Source organism: Fringilla coelebs (assembly GCF_963513975.1).
Source record: "Fringilla coelebs genome assembly, chromosome: 4".
NCBI lineage: Eukaryota > Metazoa > Chordata > Aves > Passeriformes > Fringillidae > Fringilla > Fringilla coelebs.
The window spans coordinates 66,907,208-66,926,652 of NC_140032.1; the positions used below are offsets into that span (position 1 = coordinate 66,907,208).

The window sequence follows — 19,445 nt, forward strand, 5'->3', positions numbered from 1 at the left end:
CTGGGAGCACTTTTAGCCAAAAAGAACTCGTTCCTAATTGCCAGCTTTGAGACAAAGTAAACTCTAAACCAAACAAGATATACATAAACTGCATCCCCCCCCCACCTTTGGTTTGTTGCCCTTTTTCTAAGCTCTTTACACCTACCAAAAATTCAAAGTGTAACCTCAGAACTCACCTCTTGCCTGCAGCCTTAACTTTTTCACTCTCTGCATTCTCCAAGAAGTTGTCCAAGTCTGATTTATCCCTTTGTAAGTATAAAGGAATGCAGTTATTTATTGTTGAACTGCTGCTTTATGACAGAAAGACCTTGTTCTCACACTCCTCACTGTCTGTGTACTGGAAAGCTCCAGCTTGGAGCAGAGGTGGAAATCGTGGATCACAAATGTCAAACCATTGCTGCTAATAAAACCCTATGGACTAAAATACAGCTTTTATTGTTCTATTAGAAATATGAAAGTAGATTTGGTGCTCTTTGACATTATCTCATGCTCAACAACCCCATGATATTCTTCTCCTTCTTCCTACATACTTGCTTCTTAAAGCCTGTTTTCTGATTAAAAAGTTTATATAGCTTAAAAACCTTATAACTTAAACCCCAAAAGTGAAGATCAAGGAGTGGAAATTAGAGAGAAAAGACAAAAGGTTTCCAATAACACACACTAAAGATTTTAAATAAATATTTTAATTCTATTATTGGCATTTACAGGTAGAAAGCATACAGTATGTTACAATTTTATCAAAATGTGAAAAATATGGATGTTACATAAGTAACAAATGTAAAAAAAGTATTTTTCTTACCTTCCCTGAAAGTAAGAAAACTATTCAGCATAGGAAAATATTGATATAAAAAACACAGCTTAGGTAAAAAAAAAAAAAAAATTGAAGTTTTTACACAGTACAACAGGTTCATCAGATCTGCATGAAGATGTAAGGACTTTGTGAGATTCTATTTCACCTACAACTTTAGGGAACTGGGGGCAACTGGTAAGCTACATTAATGAATCTACAAGTAGTTTTCCCTCATATCTGCTCCAAAATGCTAGAGTGCAGTAATTTTCTATACAATAAATAATTCTTCAAAGTTTCCACCATAGAAAATCATAGAATGCAGAAAATGCCACTCCAAGGTCACAGAGGCTAGGCAGTGCTTTAATAATAATTATGATAATAGTTATTATAGTGCTTTATAATGTCGAAGCACTTCAGAAGAGTTAACTAATTAGCCTCACAACACCCCTGTGAGGCAGGGAGCCAAGTGTTCTTCCTACCTTTCCATGGTACAGATGGAAAAATGGAATCAGGGGAGAAGCACAGGCTGCAGCAGCAGCACAGCCAAGCTGGGAGGCCAAGAGATGTGGGAATGGACAGGTTTGTCCCTCGCTGCTGGGAGCCAGGGGGCTGGGCTGGGCTGACAAATGACCATCAGGAATCACTGAGGGGGGGCAGGAAGGGACCAGGATTATGTAAGCATCCCCAAAAACATTTCATAGAGATTCAGAAGCTCTCACACAACTTTGTCCAAAAAAAAAAAACAAAAAAAGAAAAACAAACAAGCAAACAAACTAAACAAACAAAAAAAAAAAAAAAGAAAGAAACCTGAAATGAACAAATAAACAAACTGAAAAGGAGAAAAAAAAAAAAAACAACTCCTAAAGTGCTGACTGGCTTGAGCTGCTTCTAGCACCTCTTGTACGGAATAAGACTTACAGCAAGCACTGTTGCCAGCAATTATTCAAGCTGATTTATTCCATAAAGTCACATGTGAGCAACTGCAGGATATGATAACTACATTTTCTGAGACACCTCACTACTGTAATTCCTTCATTCACCATCTTACTTCCATGCACTTCTTAAGGAAAATGGAATCCTCAGTACTCTTGCATCGTAAAACGTGTTAGTAGCTGGAGACAATATGCACATCCTTCACAATTGAAACAAAAAATTAGTTCATTTTCAGAACAAAGCATTATTAATTTAAGAACCACGAACCAAACAATGGTAAATAGGAAAACCCTTTCCAAAGGCTGCATGCCGAATATCTGGTTTGCAAATACAATGCATGCAGGAGAAATAAATTCATCCAAGCGTAATTAAATTAAAAACGTCTTAAGTCTCTTTCAGCAGCATAATGGTTATTATTTTTAAAGTCTCCTCCAACCAGACTGGCCTGGGGATCAGATGCTGACCTTGGCTTTTCTACAACCATATAATGGTTTGAGCAGTCCCCGTGGCTTTGCACTGTGGCAGTACCAGGAGACAAAGCCTATACATACTGTTCTGCTTCCCCCTCCTTGGAAACAGCCTTGGCTGTACCACCTTTGCTGTCTTCACTCGCTGCTGCTGCTGCTGCTGTTTTTTCAGGAAGCGATGCCAAATCTTTGAAAACATCCACATAATGCCCAAAGCCCGGGCCCCAGTTCAAGAGGTTGTCCCAGTTGAAGCTTCCCGCTGGCTGGCCCAGCTTCCCGGGCAGGGAGCTCTCCCCGGGCGCTGCCTGCGCCCCCACGGGCCCGCCCTCCCCGCGGCGCCCCGGGTACCGCCGCGGCTTCAGCCTGGAGCCGTAGTTGTCCTCGTCGTCCGCGTCCGACTCGTTCACCTGGGACAACTTGGGCATCCTGGAGGTGTAGGCCACGGGCTTGTCGCGGTCGTACTCCATCTCGGAGCAGGTGAAGGACTCGTGCGAGTCGCTGTCGGAGGAGGACTCGGGCGCGGGGATGCCGTCGGCCGGGTTCCTGGTCCGGGACAGAGGCCTCCTGCAGTCCTCCTCGGAAGAGGAGCGGCCGTGGTCGGCGCTGCAGATGCTGGGGTTCCTGGGGCGAGGTGTGTTCAGTCTCTCCACCTCTTCGATGGACAGCCCCACCGGGGGAGACGTCTCCAGCGGGATCTGCCCGATGGGCTGCTTCAGGCGGCTTCCCGGGCGGGAGCTGTGGCCCGCCATGGTCTGCGGGCTCTTGCTTCTCCTCCCCAGCCGAGTGGCGTAGTTGAAGATGCCGGGCTGGCAGACGTCCCCGTGCATCTCCAGCGGGCTCCCTTCCCTGATGGCGAGGTGCAGCTCCCTGGCCGGGCTGTGCCTGTAGAACGTCGAGGATTTGGAGAAGGGCGCGGGGCTGTGCCGAGACAGGGGGTTGGGAGTGGGGCACGCCGAGTGGCTCAGGGACGTCGTCCTCAAGCCCTGCCCGTAGTTGGGCTGGTAGGTCAGGCTGCTGGCTCCCAGGGGCATGGGGGACTGCCGGGCGAAGCCCAGCGGGCTGTGCCTCTGGATGGAGAACTTGGGAGTGTGGCTGCGGAACTGCTTGTAGTGCTGGATGATGTCGGCGTCGGAGGGGGCGATGCTGCTGGCGTTGTCGATGTCGTAGTGCTCGATCTCGGGCTCGGGGGACGCCAGCGGGGCGCTGGGGATTGTCTCCGCGGCGTGCGGGATGTCCGTCTCGTCGTAGATGAGGTAAGGGTTCTCCCTCTCGATGATGTCGGGTTTTGGGTTCCCTTCGGGCTGCTTCCTGACGGTCATGTCATCGCCGTAGGGCGGGATGTTGTCGGGGTCATCGAACGCCACGTTCTCGCTCCCTTTTTTCTTCTTCTGCTTCGTTTTCTTCTCCTCTTTCGGCCCCTTGGACTTCTTCCCGCGGCACTGGTTGCAGAGGATGAGGCTGAGCACCAGCAGCGCCAGCACCGTGGCGCAGCTGCCCACGATGGCCGGCACGGCCCAGAGCGGCAGGGACAGCTCGGCGGGGTGCGCGGCCGGCAGGCACACGTGGCCGCCGTCGACGCCCGCCCGGCACTCGTGGCCGGGGGCGCACAGCACCCCCAGGCAGGCCACCACAGTCTGGCACGTCCGTCCCGCGTACGCCTCGGGGCAGCTGCAGGTGAAGCCGGCGTGGGGCCCGGGCTCGCAGCTGCCCCCGTTGAGGCAGGGGCTGGAGGCGCAGGCGCCCGGCGGCACGCACTGGTAGGCGAACCAGCGGTTGATGCACATCAGCTCGCCCCAGCAGGGATTGCTGGCGCACACGTCGGGGCCGCGGCAGCCCACCTTCACCGAGGGGTCTGTTCTGGAGAGCGTGGCCAGGCCGTGCTTGCCGGAGAAGGGAAGGCTCTCCCCGCCGTACTTGATGTAGGAAATGCAGCCGTTGAAGCCTGAGAGAGGGGAAAAAAGGGACAGAGCTGTTGGGAGCTGAAGGGTGAGCATGCACGGTCAACAACGTAGTACATACTCACTGTACCTACTCAGTACATACTCACTGTAACCTACTCAGTACATACTCTACTGTTCACTAAATGAGCCAAGAATTCACATGGTTACCATAGGGAAACATCTGTTCTAACGGCACTTAACGTCTTTAAATTGTATTTGAATAAGTACGATGTCTAATGACTGAAATATAGTACATTCAATATATTCACTATATTTGATGGATTTCAGTATATTCAATACACCGAAACGCTTTTGTCTCCCTATTTTCCCATATTTCTAAAACTTCCTATCATTTCCAACAGAGAATCCCAAGGGCAGATGGCTTGGATGTGATAGCACCAAACTTATCTGAGTTTGCCTACCATCCTTCAGCTAAGCCTTATGTCCCCCAAATTCATGGCAATGCTTTTGTTTCTCTGCATCTTGAGGGGCCTTTTCCCAAAATTCCCATACCTTGATTGCAGTGCTACCCTACAACAAGTTTTAGTGCTGTAAGAGCCCAGGGAGATGGAATTATCCCCAGGCTGTATGCAGTGGTTGAGTGAGGTCACAGGAAAATCCAGTCTTTTGCCAGCCTAATAATCCTCTGTGTTCCCCTGACTAAATCCTCTCTGGAAAGGTTTTGAGGTAGTGCAACCTTACGCTGATCTCTGCTTGGAGCTGTGGCAAAATGGTACACAGAGATGGATACCACTCTGTCATGAAGCAGCAAATATACTTGAGTTCCAGGAGATGCTATTAAAGGTTTAGAATCCTCAGGACTGAAGCTTTAGGTTCAGTTGGCAGCCCAAGCAAAAGCGATGATCACCTTGCTGCATGCGTGGTGGTTCCCTGCAGTACTGATGTGATGTGATAAACAATTTGTCACATCTACCTGGATTTGGAAATTTTATTGGACACAGTAACTTCACAGCCCTGTCACCTCGTGTGTTGTCTGCCTTTAACAGCACTGCAGATATTTTTGACTCTGAGTTCATGCAGAGTTTTATACCAGAGCCTTGTAAACCTTGGTATGTCGTACCCAATGTAATCCAATATTAAAATAAAATAAAATCATATGAATAAGGGATTTTGGACTGTGTGTCTGCTTAATGGAAGCCAGACATTCCTAATTTGTCTGCCACAGCATTGGGCAGTGGTGAGAGGTTAGTGTCCTCAATTTTCCTTGTTCTGCTTTCCTAAAGCCTCTGCTTTTTCCATGCACATGCTGCTCATAAAACATACATGTAAAAAGGGTAAAGGTCAGCACAGCATCCACAAGCTTTTGTACCACATTTCATACATATTCACAATACACAAGTGTAAAGTGTGAATTTACTCCACTCAAAAATACTTTATCTGGTCGCAATTCATGAAGCCAGGAAGGTTTTTCAATACAGAAATATGTGAAAAATACATCTGTATTGTCTGGAAAATCTCACGTTTTGCAGCTAAAAATCACTTCCATCTTTACCTAGTACTTGGGAAATTATATCAAATATGTGTTATCTACTTCTTTTGCCAGGATTTGAGACAGTTACTTTAACTCTTAAGGGAGACTGATTTGCTCCTTAACAGCTACACATCAGTCAGAGGGTGTTTCCTTATTGTCCTTGCTCAGAAATAAATCCTATTCTTCAATTGACAACAGGATAAAGCAGGAGGACCTTGGAGTTGCAGAAAATATTTTAATCATATTAAAAACAGGGTAATTCTTGCAGTACTTACCAAATCCCTACAAAGTTTTTGTTTAGCATTTTTGCCCAAATGAAAGATTTGCGTTGATTTTCAAGGTTATGACTCAGGGATGTATTAAAGAATACATCCCTTCTTCTCCATAGAGAAGAGTTTATACAAAAATAGCAATATATATAGCTATAAATATAGCAATTGATGTACAGACAAGCAGTCCCCCTGTCTCAAAAAGGCCCTGCAGATGGAGTGTCTGCTTTTGGAAATAAGAAGCCTGCAGTGGTCACTAAAGGAACAAAGTCTGCAATCCTTACTCATTCAATTTGCATGTTTTCTGGCAAAGGATGGATGTACACTAATTACTGATAAAGAATTACAGTAGTTGAGGAAAAAAGAAAAACAACTCACCTGCAGCTGTGCTCTTGAAAGGTTGGCTGGATGGAATTCCTCCCAAAGAGATGGTGAGGACGTTGAGCCCACCGAAGTCTTGGGTGGCGTGGAGAATGTCCCTGCTGTGGGTCCTGTCCACCGACAGGATGGTGGCAGAGCCGTTCTTCTCCAGGAGGACCGAGTGCCACTGGCCATCTGCAGCATACACCTCAGGGATGTTCCTTTCCACCTTCCCAGCAACTCCAGCATCAGATATGTAGTGCACCTTCCCACCTTTTATCTGCTCAGAAGAACACATGATGTGTGGTTTTAAAACCGTGTCACATAACTCCCACGCACAGGTAACCAGTGTGATGCCAACTCAGTACAGCTACAGTAACACGTGGCTTTGGGGTAACAGAAAGCTGGGCTGGGTATATTTTTCCCCAAATAATTGCTTTGTACTAAAAAGGCATTAATTATTTAGCATGAAAAATTTGGCCAGAACTACATACATCACATAGTAGAAACTTTGGCAGAAAATTTGCATTTTAGAGCTGCCACCCATTCGACCCCTGGCTAATCCTACTGAGCAGCCAGCTATAGGTCATGCACATGACAGCACATTTTAACCAGAGAAAGAATAATTCTTCCTTCTCCTTCAAGCAAAGTGTGGAAAATGCTTAGCAGAGTGAACAGATGTTGTCCTCGCCCAAGAAAACTGCATCCAGTTCCTATTACAACACAGCAGGAATGCATAAGGCATGGCAGGGCTTGAGCAAGAGCCCCATTTCATATCTGCTTTTTCTGCTAATTGGTATTTTGCAGAAAACTTTTGTGGTATTTCAGAAAACTTTCTGAAGAGTTGCTAAGTGCGTGATTTTGTGAGAATTTTCAAACAGGACTTTTTTGAGCAAACTGCTTTAAAACTTGTGAACAGCCAGGAAAAAAAAGGAATATTATGGCTTTTTCTCTTAAGAATGATGCCTCACAATTCTACTGAATCATGAGATGTGGGATTTCAAACCTCTTATTATGATCCCAAAATGAGATCGGTGCAAATTCTGCACTTAAGACGTAGGAGCTTAAAAAGAATCCCCCACATCCAACCCTGCCAGTTTCTCAAATATTGCATAAATTTGGGTATGCTGGCTGACCTCCTAAGGGTGTACAGAACTGCACAAGCTCATGGAGGATGGCTCTGGGACTTGCTGCAAGTTTCCTTTGGTGCTCTGCATGTTTGGTCACACATTTTAAATGGAATAACTTCTCTCTGTCCCACACTCCCCACTGCAGCTCGGTCAGTCCGAGATCCGTACCCCGAGCGTGCGGGACGTGCGCAGGCAGAGTCCAGGAAAGGTCACAGCCCCAGGTTTGCTGGAAGCTCTCAAAGCCTTGCATCCTTTGTTCCAGGAAAAATAAGGTTCACCTGGGAAGAACTGTGAGGTGACACACTGGCTACAAGAATGCTGCTCTCCTTTCCAGAAACTGTTAAATGTTCTGGATTTGCTTCTCCGGTGATGCAAGCTAAGGACTTTGTTCAGACACTCCAGCTTTAATAAGGCTGTAAGACCACGCTCATGTCTTGGCAGCTGCCCCCATGAATGCATCTAGCACGTATTCCATTTGGATGGAGGATACAACAGTGGTTAATATGTGCATCCACTTCGTTTTCAAAGGCAGTAATTTAGACTATTTGAAAATGTATTGTTTGATAAGGCTCGCCTGGCAGACAGGATGCTTTTGTTACTGATAAAACACAAGTGGCATGTGTCTAAACTATCACACAGCTCAAGGAAAACCCCACTGTTACAAATGCAGCCCACAGGCTATTGAAACATATTAAACACCATTTCTCAGAACAACTTATAAAAAGCTTGACTGAGCTGAATATATACATATATTTATGTCTGCAACCTGTATTGGTTTGTTATGTCTTATTCTTTCTTTTATGCCCCATAAAAATACTGCCTTGTATTTTATGCAAAAACTACTGCTATAGTCTTTATGCAAACAGAAAGGAATACACCATGCCAGACAATACTCTTAAGGGAGGACTGAGCACAGAAACAAAATTTTTAATTTCACCTTAGAAAAGACCTGTAGAATTAGTTACCAGTCAGCAACTGATATTTTCCATAGAAATTCATGATCCTTTAAACCTATTTCTCTATCTTTTAAATTGCATGTGACTAATGCTAAAAGACCCATAAATAACATACTAGGGGCATTTGGAAAAGAAAATTTCCAGAGACAAGACTGGTCCATGACTGCTTCAACCAGAAAACGATATGGAATGGTGCCTTGAAGCAGAACATGTTTCTAAATTTGAAACAAAGGCTGAAGTTGACAGCATTGAGAAACACAAATTTCTGGGTTTTATTTAAATGGCTGAGCAACTGACAAGAAGAATATAATGAAAAGAATGGACCACTAAAGCAAGCATATTCCTAACTACAGGGCTGATTCAACTTTACTAATACTCCAAGTCTCATTTGCTGAACAAACTGGGTTTGGTCTTAAAACCAGCTATTGAGTGGGAGGTCATTTAAAAGGGTTACATTCTGATGAGTTCCTATAACATGATATATGCATAGAACCATGGAATGGTTTGCATTGGATGAGTTCCTATAACATGATATATGCATAGAACCATGGAATGGTTTGCATTGGAAGTGGTGATCATCCAGCACCAATCTCTCTGCCTTGGGCAGGGACACTTTTCTCTATCCCAGGCTTCTCAGTGACCCATCCAATCTGGCCTTGAACAATTCTAGGGATGGGATAGCCACAACTTCTTTGGGCAACCTGTGCCAGTGCCCAAACACCCCTCACACAGGAGTATTTTAGTATAACTAAAAATGTAAAATATAATCCAGACCCTCTACCTGTACAGTTCAGAGATTTTTAGAGCTGCATTTATGCTAATTTAATCTTACTGCAGATGAGATCTCTAGATAAAACAGGACAAGACAGGCAATTTCACCTTTAACCCACTGTATTCATCCCATTACCTCTAACTGAATTACTTGCAACGTGCACTTGTAGGAAAAGAAGCTGTGACAAAGATTTCTGGTAATAAGGAATGCCCCACCCTCTTCGTTGTAGTGGATTTTGGAGGAAGCCTTTTCCATCTGAATTTGACAATTATTTAATCTGGAAACACTTGCACCTTTCCTGGATTAAGGATCCCTTTATATGATAAAGACCTCTCCTGGGTTTTTTGCAGGGAGTTTACATCCATCATTTAGTGAATCAACTGCTCACAATCTCAGTGGGTCTGATTTATTATCACTTCTCTAGTTCTACCCCAATCCCAGCCACACCAACACCAATTAGCTACAAGAGGAAAATGTGAAGGCATGGAAGTAGCCACAGGACTCAAAGCTTTTCCCTAGCATGGTTCAATATTAAAAACACATGGCAGGTTTTCTCTGAATGCTAATATTTTGGGTAACAGGCATATTAAAAGACACAAGAATCAAGGTATAAAATTGTCTGTTTTGAAGAGTGACAAGCATTGTAAAGACAGGTCCCTAAAGCCAACTGCTGCACCAGAACTGCATGGAGATGACATGGAGACTTTTGCTTGTCTTCATTGGCATCTCGGGCCACCTCTGAGGGGAATATTCATGGGGACACCCACTCTGGGAATGAGGAGCAGTGCAGAGGCCACACTGCACTAGCTACAGTTAAATTACTGCAGTTTTACCAACTAGCATCACCTGACAACTGCTTGGCAACCGGCACAGCCTCTCCTTCCTCAAACTTCTGCATCTGGTGCGAGGCAAACCTCTGCTCTCCTCCCCTGCACAGCTGGGGCTGGGACTTGACACCCTCTGCTTGCTTGTATAACTTCACCAATATTAACAATAACAAGAGTGTTTGCATAAACACAGAACCAGTGCTTTAGCCAGGAAATGCAACTCTCTCTCTTTTTTTTTTTTTAAATAATGCTTGGAGAGCTCACCTAGCAAATTCTGCTGGGGGGGGAGAAAAAGGTTTTTTCTCTCCAGAAGTCAAAAATAATGAGATCTTATCTGCTAATATGAACTAGGCAGAAACCTCCTATGAAATGATGTGGTAAAAGCATATGCCAGGGAAGTAGTGCAGACTTGCTTCTTAAATGCAGCCGGTGTGTCAGGAAAGCTTCGTAACTCTGACCAGGCAGGTGGAGGATATCCACGGGGCTGAAGCTTAGAAAGTGTGAATTTCTGTATCAATTTCTCTAAAAGTCAGGGAAGAAAAAGTTGGAAAGCCTTGCAGCAGTCAAGGAAACTTGGAGCTTATACCAACCCAATAAAGGGGCTTGCCAACATCACTGCTGTACTCATTTAGAGTTATGAGTAAATGGACTGAGTCATCGCCAGGAACCAAACCATCGCTTTCTCTTGAGAAAGGTAACTTCTGCAGCAATAAGCTCTTTGAGGAAAGAAAAAAAAAACAAAAAGCCCCAAAACAGTGTGGCATTTGAAGCATTAATTCAGCTACGTATGCCAAAATAATTTGATATTAACATTGGTCTGTGAGTAACCTCACGAATTCAAGTTATCCCTCACTTCCTAGTTTGATAAGCTTGAGCCATGTTGGTAGGAATTAATGAAAACTTTTTGGCAATCCTTTGCTAGCTTAAGGAGGGTCTGGGTTCAAGGCTCAAAAAATCAGAAGATAAAAGGCCAATAACAAAATGATTTGTTCTGTAAAGTGTAATGATGATAATAACCATGGCAATGAGCACCGTTCTCGTCGCCTTAAAACAGTCACTATTTGGAGTCTAGACAAAACTGATTAGATATAAAACCATCAAGATCTTCTGATACCTTGGCAAATAGGAAGGGAATTGTTGAGAAGATGAATGATACTGGAGCAACGCCTAGTCTCACTTAAAGACCTAATATTTCATACAGGAAACAGAAAGAGTAATGGAAAAACGCGATTCTGATCGCTGCACACGAGGCACTCCAACCAAACCCAACCAGCCTCAGCTGCAATCTCACCTTCACGGTGGTGAAGTTGCTGCTCTCCTGGACGTGCAGCAGAACGCCGCTCTCGCTCCTCGTCATGAACTTCACCTCCAGGCGCTCCACGCCTGGCGGGCCCCGAGCCCCCAGCCTCATCAGGGCGTCCCTCCTCCTGCCGGGGCTCATGTGGTAGTCCAGCCGCCCCTTGCCCTCCAGCGACAAGGCCGTGTCCGCAGTGACATCTGGGACAAGCACAGGGAAGCGCTCAGCACGCAGCTCCGGCCACCGCCCGCCCCGTGGCTCCGGGCACAGATCAAGGTCAGAGCGGGTCAAGGGCAGGGGGGAGCGGGGGTGAATGGCAATGGCAGCCCCTCTATTCTTTGGCTTCCACCAGAATGTGCGCTTGAGAGTGGGAGTGTGCCAGTAATTTACTGCTGCTATCAGTCAAGAGTAAATTAAAACTCGCTAGGGAACAAGTGAGGGAGTAGGGAAAAAAATTTGGCTCTCAGAACTGTAATTCCTTCCCAGGGATGTTACTGTTTCCATTACTGCATCGGGGTTTCATGATATATTGAACTCTAAGCTCTTCAGGGCAGAGATAATGACTTTCTATTTGTTATGGCATTAAAAAAAAGTGAATAAAAAAGGCAGAGCATTGACTACCAAATGCTGTTAAAATTATGGCTAAATTCTTTTGTAAACTGGTGTAATAAAAGCATATAAATCAGCTAAACAATAATGGGGCATGTAAAAAAACAAAGCCCGGTCATTATACTACAACTACATGGAAATAAATCACCTTGCTCTCCTGAACAATCCCACACCGATTTACAGGGCTACTCCTATGAGAGTTAATCACCCCCGAGCGTAAATGCCTTGTTTTCATTTACATTTACAATATTTTCTTGCATATAATCCACAGTCAATTTGATGAAAAGGACTTGAGTTTGGAGAAGCCATAAGCACATGAACTCAGTGTTTACGTGAAGGGGTTTTTGCTTACCCTCTTACCTCCCCATAGCAGGCAAATCCCTCCTATGGGATCCCTTTATTTTAGTTATGGATTATATGTTATGGGGAAGCAGGACTTTAAATAAGTGCAAGTTACCTGAAATGTGATATGCACAACAGAAAACATTATGTATTCAGGTTGTTGCCATTTTTAGCTCACAAAAGGACAACAGTCCATTGTGGACTTTTAAACTACTTAAGAGGCAACATGCTGCTTGTTTTCATTATTTTATAAAATTCGTTATCTTGTGGCCCTGAAAAGAAACTCTTAACAGCCTTTGGTAGAGCCACAGTCAGGTGTATGTTAAAGACAGTGATTTCTTCCTCACATTTTTCACAGTGCCTTCCTGTCAGTCCATCCTTGCAGTGACACTGCTGCCATGACCAGTGATCGACACAAGTGCCACCGTGCTGGCAGGGGCTGGTCGTGCAAGCGCCTTCCAGTCTGGGACACCTGGAAGAAAGCAGAAAAGCAGATGCTGAAAAAGGTGCACACAAATAAGCAGAGCAAATGTGCTGGGAAGTGTCCTCTGTTTAAATGTTTCTTCCCCTCAGAGATGCTAAAGTGGTTCCTCTCCCCATCCCTGGAAGTGCCCAAGGCCAGGCTGGATGGGGCTCAGAGCAGCCTGGTCTAGTGGAAGCCCCATGGCAGGGCCATTGGAACTAGATGACCTTTAAGGTCACTCCCAACCCAAACCATTCTGTATTTCTAAGAACCCCTGCAGACAGCTCAAGTTTCTAAGCAGATCCAAATTTTCAGCATCAATTTATAGCAGGCTTACAAAAGAGGAAGGAATTCAGAGACAGCCAAACTCCTACTATCTGTGATGCAAGAGAGAAGAAACCTTTTCAGGCATTTTTTTATGCTGCAGACTGCCAGAGCCTTTGTATTACAGTGATCAGTGCAAACACGGGGGTTGAGAGAGGAAGTGTGAATGAGGAAATCTGGATGGAAGACTGACATTATTGCTACAACTGTGACTTCAAATACTGAGATGGAAAAAACAATAGAATTGGACAGTTCATCATTTCTGAAAGACCACTCGGAGGATATGAGGGAAATTCGGTGATACTTGAGAGGCAAAGTGAGAGAACAGACGTGGTGGATTAAGAGGAAATAAAAGGGAGTAGAAGGCTAGCAAACAGTATGAGTACAGTCAAAACCAGGTGGAATTTATAAAGACAGGGGCTACTCAATTTCACACAAAGCAACTTGAATAATCACTGACAGCAGAAATCTAATGATGCTTTTGGTTTTAAGACTGTATAATCTTTAGTGAACCTTTAATCCAAATTCACTTTCTTCCTACATTTTCCACATTTTACTGTAGTTTTTTTTCTAACAAGAAATAACTGTTGGTGTCTGAATGGAGCAGCATTCATGACAGCTTCCTTCATTGCAAACAGGGTCCACTTGATCCCGAATATAGCAGACGTACTGATCTAAGATTCCTTGGGCTGCCAAAGCCTGGCTGGGCTCCAGGGGACGTCCATTGACTGCAAACTCCATTATGCAGCCCACAAAATCATGGCTTTCCACCTGTGCTCTCCTCTGAAGGATGGGCTCTATGGACCTGATGCCACCAACAGTAACTCGATTTGGTTGTACATCCAGAGTCCTGTGAAAGAGAAAAATGACTAATCAGTACCAGACATCAGGATAGTGATGACAGCACAGGAACTGCAACCATCACTTACAGCCTGTGGCTAAAATTCCTCTTCCCAAATTGGTATTTCACATTTAGAAGGGGACACAGAGATTAACATCACTTGAACTAACAGTTATAGTGGGCACAACTCTAAATTCACACTCAGCTTGCATGTCAAAATTTCTATTCACTTGACTGAGCACTGTGCTTGAGATCACAACAAATAAGGTTTTTTACCCAACTATAATTGAGATTGTAGATGATACTTAAACAGCAGGAAGATGGAGTCATTGTTTTACAAAGATGTAACACATCTGGTAGCAGGGAAACCCTGTATGGCATTGTGATTATTTTAAGAAATTAGCCAAAGTGATTTTGATTAAAGTTATTGTTATCTCCAAAGATGTGACCCACAGGCTACTGAGTTAGTTACAGTAAACAACAGAAATAAAGTTTGATTTCTTTACTGTTTATGAACTGAAAACTGTAACAGAAAACACCTGAAAACAATGTCAAAGTAATTACTGTTAATATTTTTTTAACAACAGCACTAATCAGGTGATTTTATTTCCTACATCTCCATGAGCAATGAGAGGTGCAGTTTAAATAAATACATGACTCCAAATCATTAGGCAATATATCATAACCTCATTTACACCACAGTGTAAACTACTCATGGCCATGCATTTCCTGACTGCCACCAGAGGCTGGGGACAGAGATGGTGTAGAGAACTGGGTACTTCTGAGCAAACTGCTTGCTATGATCTACTTCCATGCAGAAATGTAGCCTAAACTAGCAAGCAGGAGCACATGCAGAAAATTTAATTTGCTTCCACAAAGATGGAAGAAACTGACACTTGGGAGCCTTATCGTTACTCTTTCTCTGGTTTTACAGGGAGATTTCTTCTTAACTTATTCCAAAAAAAATCCCACCCAAACCCCAAACTAACCCCAGAAAATGAAGAAATAGTTACCAGTCAGTTGAAACAGCAACGTTGCTAACAGTGCAGTAGCCTGGCTCCTGGTCCTCAGAGCAGGAATCCACCGTCAGGGATGCTGCCTGCAAAAGGCACACACACAAACATGCTGAGCATTACAAGCTTTAGTCCCCAGCCACATGAACTATTTATGTTTAGGTGTATTTTATCAAGGACTTGGCCAGAAAGGAGCACTTGAATGTCATGATGTCACTTGGGATTGCAGGGTGCTTCAGAGCCACTGCTCAGCTGCACGCTCTGCCACGGTGTGGACACAGAGAAGAAGCCAATTGTCTGCTTCACACAGAGATGGAGTTAAACACCACTTTTTCACATTTGGGCAGGGTTTCTTTCATATTTGTTTGCTTTACTCCTGGACACTGAAGTTATTTTGGCTCATACCATATCCTACTCCTGATATGGTTCAGATAATCTGAGCAAAAAGCTGCCCCTTCCGATCACTAAGGGAGTTCCTTCAGGGGCTTTACCATGACATTAAACATCTTGAACTTGATAAAAAGCATGTTACAAAAGCTGGGAGTACATACATTGAGATTACCAGTTAAAAAAAAATTACCCTGGGAGTAGAAACACTGAGATAACTAATTAAAAATAATAACCAACCACTCAATAAAACTCAAAAAGTAACCAAATGGACCTGCCTAAGAGGCCATGAGGGGTCTCAGCTTTGATAATGGAGAAGCATCTGGACACCTAGAGTGGGACTAAGCTGATGTTTAGAGAAGTACCAGGCATTACCACTACTCACAGCAGTCTTGCTCTTTAATTATTGTTATTACTATTACTATTTTTACCCCCAAGCCATCAAGTCCAAGACAATAACATTGCCTCAACCTGGTCTAGTGAAAGTGTCTGTGCCCATGACAGGGGGGTTGGAACCAGATGATCTTTAAGGTTCTTTCCAACCCAAACCATTCTGTGATTCTCAGACTACCCATCCAACTTATTTACACTAAAGCTACTCACGGCACTTCTATTTGTAATCTATAAAAGTCTAACCAAAGCTGTCACTAAAATCATGAAACAACTCCTGCTGATTTGAAAAGGAGTTTTTATTTTATTCCTTATTTAGCAAAGAATTGTCCCCACAGTGATTTATTAATAACAGATGCGCTGAAAAAAAGAAACCCCAACCAACCCTGAAGGTTAGTTATTCCTTAAAACAAATTTTCAGAAAAATAAACATAATCTCCACGTTGTACATCTCCTCATGTTTCAGCTAGATGTGTGGTAGAGTTTTACAGCAAATTTAAATCAAATGCCACCTTTAAAAACGCCTGGGTTTATATTTTGATTTAGATTGCTCTATGGGAGCTGAGCAAGCAGCACTGGCTATCAGTACATCATTACTCTGCAGAGGTTTTTTCTACTGCCTGCAAATAAGTTTGGTAACAACAGCCTGTTGAAATCCCCACAGATTGGCCATGCAAGCTGACACACTGTATTGACCAAATAAATTCAGAGCTCTTAGCCCTAAATCATGCCCTACAGTACGATTAAATTGTTCAATCTGCTATTTTTAATGGAAGCTTATCTTGAATTTCTTTCCATACAAATGAGCAAAGTGCTTCTCCCAAGAAATGTCAGTCTGCAGTTCCAAAGCAGATTATAGCCCTGTGTAAATGAAACAATTCAGAGAAAGAATAATAAGCTGGCTGCTCTGTATGCCACCACATGCATACATATTTTTCCTTCAGAACATCAACAACAAAAACTGAAATGAGTTTTTTTTGTTCTTAGCTCAATCAGCATAATCTCCCTAACTTACATCGCTATGTGCTCTGCAAGCCAAGCTCCAGCCCCAGCTGAAGGGCTGGATATTTGAGAATATATTTTACTTGGAACAGAGTTCATACAATTTATTTTCTAATGTTAGTCAAATGTTCCTGCTTGTTACTTAAGCATTACTCTACAGTTACCTTGCCACATTATGAGCCTTGCTATCCTGTCACTTTGCAATAGCTCAGGACTGACAACTTAATGATTTTACCAGTTTCCGATAAAATCCCGCTGTGCTGTAGGAAATGACAGATTTGGAATCCTAAAGGGGGCCTATTTTATACAGTTTTGGACACCTGGGAGACATTTTTCCTGCAGCAGAAATATCTAAGACAAAGGCGATTCTCTTCACATGCTGTTTGTAAACAGCTGACATTACTGAATAGGTTTAAACATTAAAAACAAACAAACAAACAAATCATGCAAAGGTATAGGTTGTCTTAAATATTTGCTTTTAGCCTGAAGTATTCATGGCTGAAATTTCTATAAATAGCCCTTTTTATGTTCTCTCTTCTTGTCAGTCTTCTGGCACACTGACAAGTAAAACATTTTCTTTCTCTGTTTTTTTTCTTCAGTGTACTTCATTTATTTGTTGCAACTTTTACTCTGTGTCCTTATACTTTGCCATTTACATCTTATTTATAGAAGTAACATTCTACTTTAGTTTCTAAAATGGGAACCTGGTGCATGTCAAGATTAAAGTGCACCTTCAGGCTTTACCATTAGGAAGCTGTGATGTAAATCACTAAATTTGCGAGATGCATATTGAATATCTGGTATCAAAGCACATTAAACCAAAGTCATTGCTCAACACCACAATTATTCTTCATCTAATTTGGATATATAAGTCCTAAAAACACACACAAATTGGATTTGCAAATCCAGCCGAAGACTGGATTTCACAAAACCATAGAATCCTAAATGTTGGAAAAGACCTTCAAGAGTCTAACCACTAAGGCAGCACTGTCAAGGCCACCATTAAACCGTGTCCCCAGGTGCCACATCTACACATCTTTTTAATACCTCTGGGGAAGGTGACTCACCATTTTCCCTGGGCAGCCTTTTCCAGGCATTGACAGCCCTTTTGGGGAAGAACTCTTTACTGATATTCAATCTATATCTCCCCTGCTGCAACTTGAGGCCATTTCCTCTTCTCCTGTTGCTTGTAACTTGGGAGAAGAGACCAACACCCAGAACAAATGGAGATATCAGGTATTGCACTACAAATGGAAATGGAGTTTAGGGCTCAAGACGCTGCAAGGACTAGAAGGGAGCCACACTGGGTAGAAGAGTTTACTGCTTTTATTCCCTCCATCACTTCCAGCTTGACATATACAAACCAAAATGGGGAACCCCACTGTATACTACTGCTCTATGACTTTAATTCCAAACATGAATTCCACGTAAGCTGGCCATGTCTGCCTGAAAAGGGAAATGTTGGGCAATAGTTACTGATTATGGATGGCAAATAGATTTGGTTTCATTTCTAACTCAAACACTGTGGAGTCAAAAAACTTGGCTTGGATTCAAACAGCATTTGGTTTATGTTCTGCTTTGGAAATATTAATAAAAAATGAGAGAAGAGGAATAGAAAACATTTACTGGAGAAAAAAAATGAAGGCAGGAGAGGGGTCAGAGTGCCAGGCATATGGTAATCAGTTGTCCCAGTTTTTGGCAGAATTCCTCACCTCAGATGCATTCTGGGGGACAGAGAGAGAACTAACTTCCCTCCTTCCCCCTCAAAAAATTCTCTCAATGTAGCACCTTTTAACTCTTTATATGTATGCTACAAAGAAAAACCAGGCTCCCAGTCTGATGAGATTGGAAAAATCTCTGAATTAGCTCAAGGAGGTCATGGATGCCCAGAATTTTAAGTCTGTCCACTTCTATGTGCTAAATTTTGAGAAAAATGATTTTGAGGCTTTTTGCAATTACTGTGGTTCATTAGCATTCCCTGATAATCATCCCTGTAATCTACAGCAGTTAATTAGCCCCGTGCGTAGTCATCTATGTCATTAATTATTCCTGGCTCTCATTTTTCACACTGAGAGTTTTGGGGGCACTTTGCACATGTTTTTTTCATTACACTTTATCACCATCATCATCACGCTAAACAAACCACCACAGGGCTCTGAGTCAGTTGGAACGAGGCAGAAACGAAGGAGGTTTATCCCAAAGTTGGAGTTTCTGCTAGCAAACGCGACGTCGCTAATTTCCCGTCCCCTCCGAGCTGGCCTGGAAGCCAAAGTGATTTGGCTGAACTGGCCTCCCAGTGCCCATTTCAGCCCTTCTCACCATTCCAGCCCGGCGGGCGATGGCGGTGTGGAAGTGCCCGTCGGACACCTTCTTGGCTGTGCTCAGCCTGTAGGTGCCAGCGCCCAGGTTGTAGGAGAACCTGAGCCGGCCTTCCGCGACCTCCAGCGCCAGGAACTCCGCCCGCTCCCCGGTCTGGTTGTCGTAGTTGTACAGCAGCAGGGCGTTGCTCTTTATGGTGGCAAACTTGATGTAGATGTAGTTGTTGTTGGGGTCCAGGCTGGGGAACTCCATGTAGGACAGCTCTTCAAACCCGTAACTGTTGAGCTCGCAGTGGTTCCCAAAAACACCTGAAAAACACAAAGTGAGGTCTGGAATCGGGGAGTTTTTTCCTCACCGTGCCTTCTCCCAGGAGTGAAGTATGGATGTGCTCTCCACACGGCTGTGGAACCCCTTATGTACAATTAAAATCACACAACCAACAGAAGAATGGTATTACCCACAGCTGGGGGCTTAGGTACATTATATTTAAACTTAAAAATTGAATTAGAAAGGACAGATGCA

General features: G+C 43.6%; 1 protein-coding gene across 1 annotated transcript in view; it reads right to left on the minus strand.

Moving 5' to 3' along the window:
• Nucleotides 1–2,264: 2,264 nt before the first annotated feature.
• FAT4 (FAT atypical cadherin 4) overlaps nucleotides 2,265–19,445 on the minus strand; it is a gene marked incomplete at both ends in the record, with an annotated part of 119,576 nt that continues 102,395 nt past the window's right edge. Inside the window, 7 exons of the mRNA XM_084204240.1 lie at nucleotides 2,265–4,132; nucleotides 6,270–6,531; nucleotides 11,228–11,433; nucleotides 12,532–12,656; nucleotides 13,642–13,821; nucleotides 14,826–14,911; nucleotides 18,924–19,231. Coding sequence (XP_084060366.1) covers nucleotides 2,265–4,132; nucleotides 6,270–6,531; nucleotides 11,228–11,433; nucleotides 12,532–12,656; nucleotides 13,642–13,821; nucleotides 14,826–14,911; nucleotides 18,924–19,231 — 3,035 coding nt within the window. The remainder of the gene's footprint in view (nucleotides 4,133–6,269; nucleotides 6,532–11,227; nucleotides 11,434–12,531; nucleotides 12,657–13,641; nucleotides 13,822–14,825; nucleotides 14,912–18,923; nucleotides 19,232–19,445) is intronic.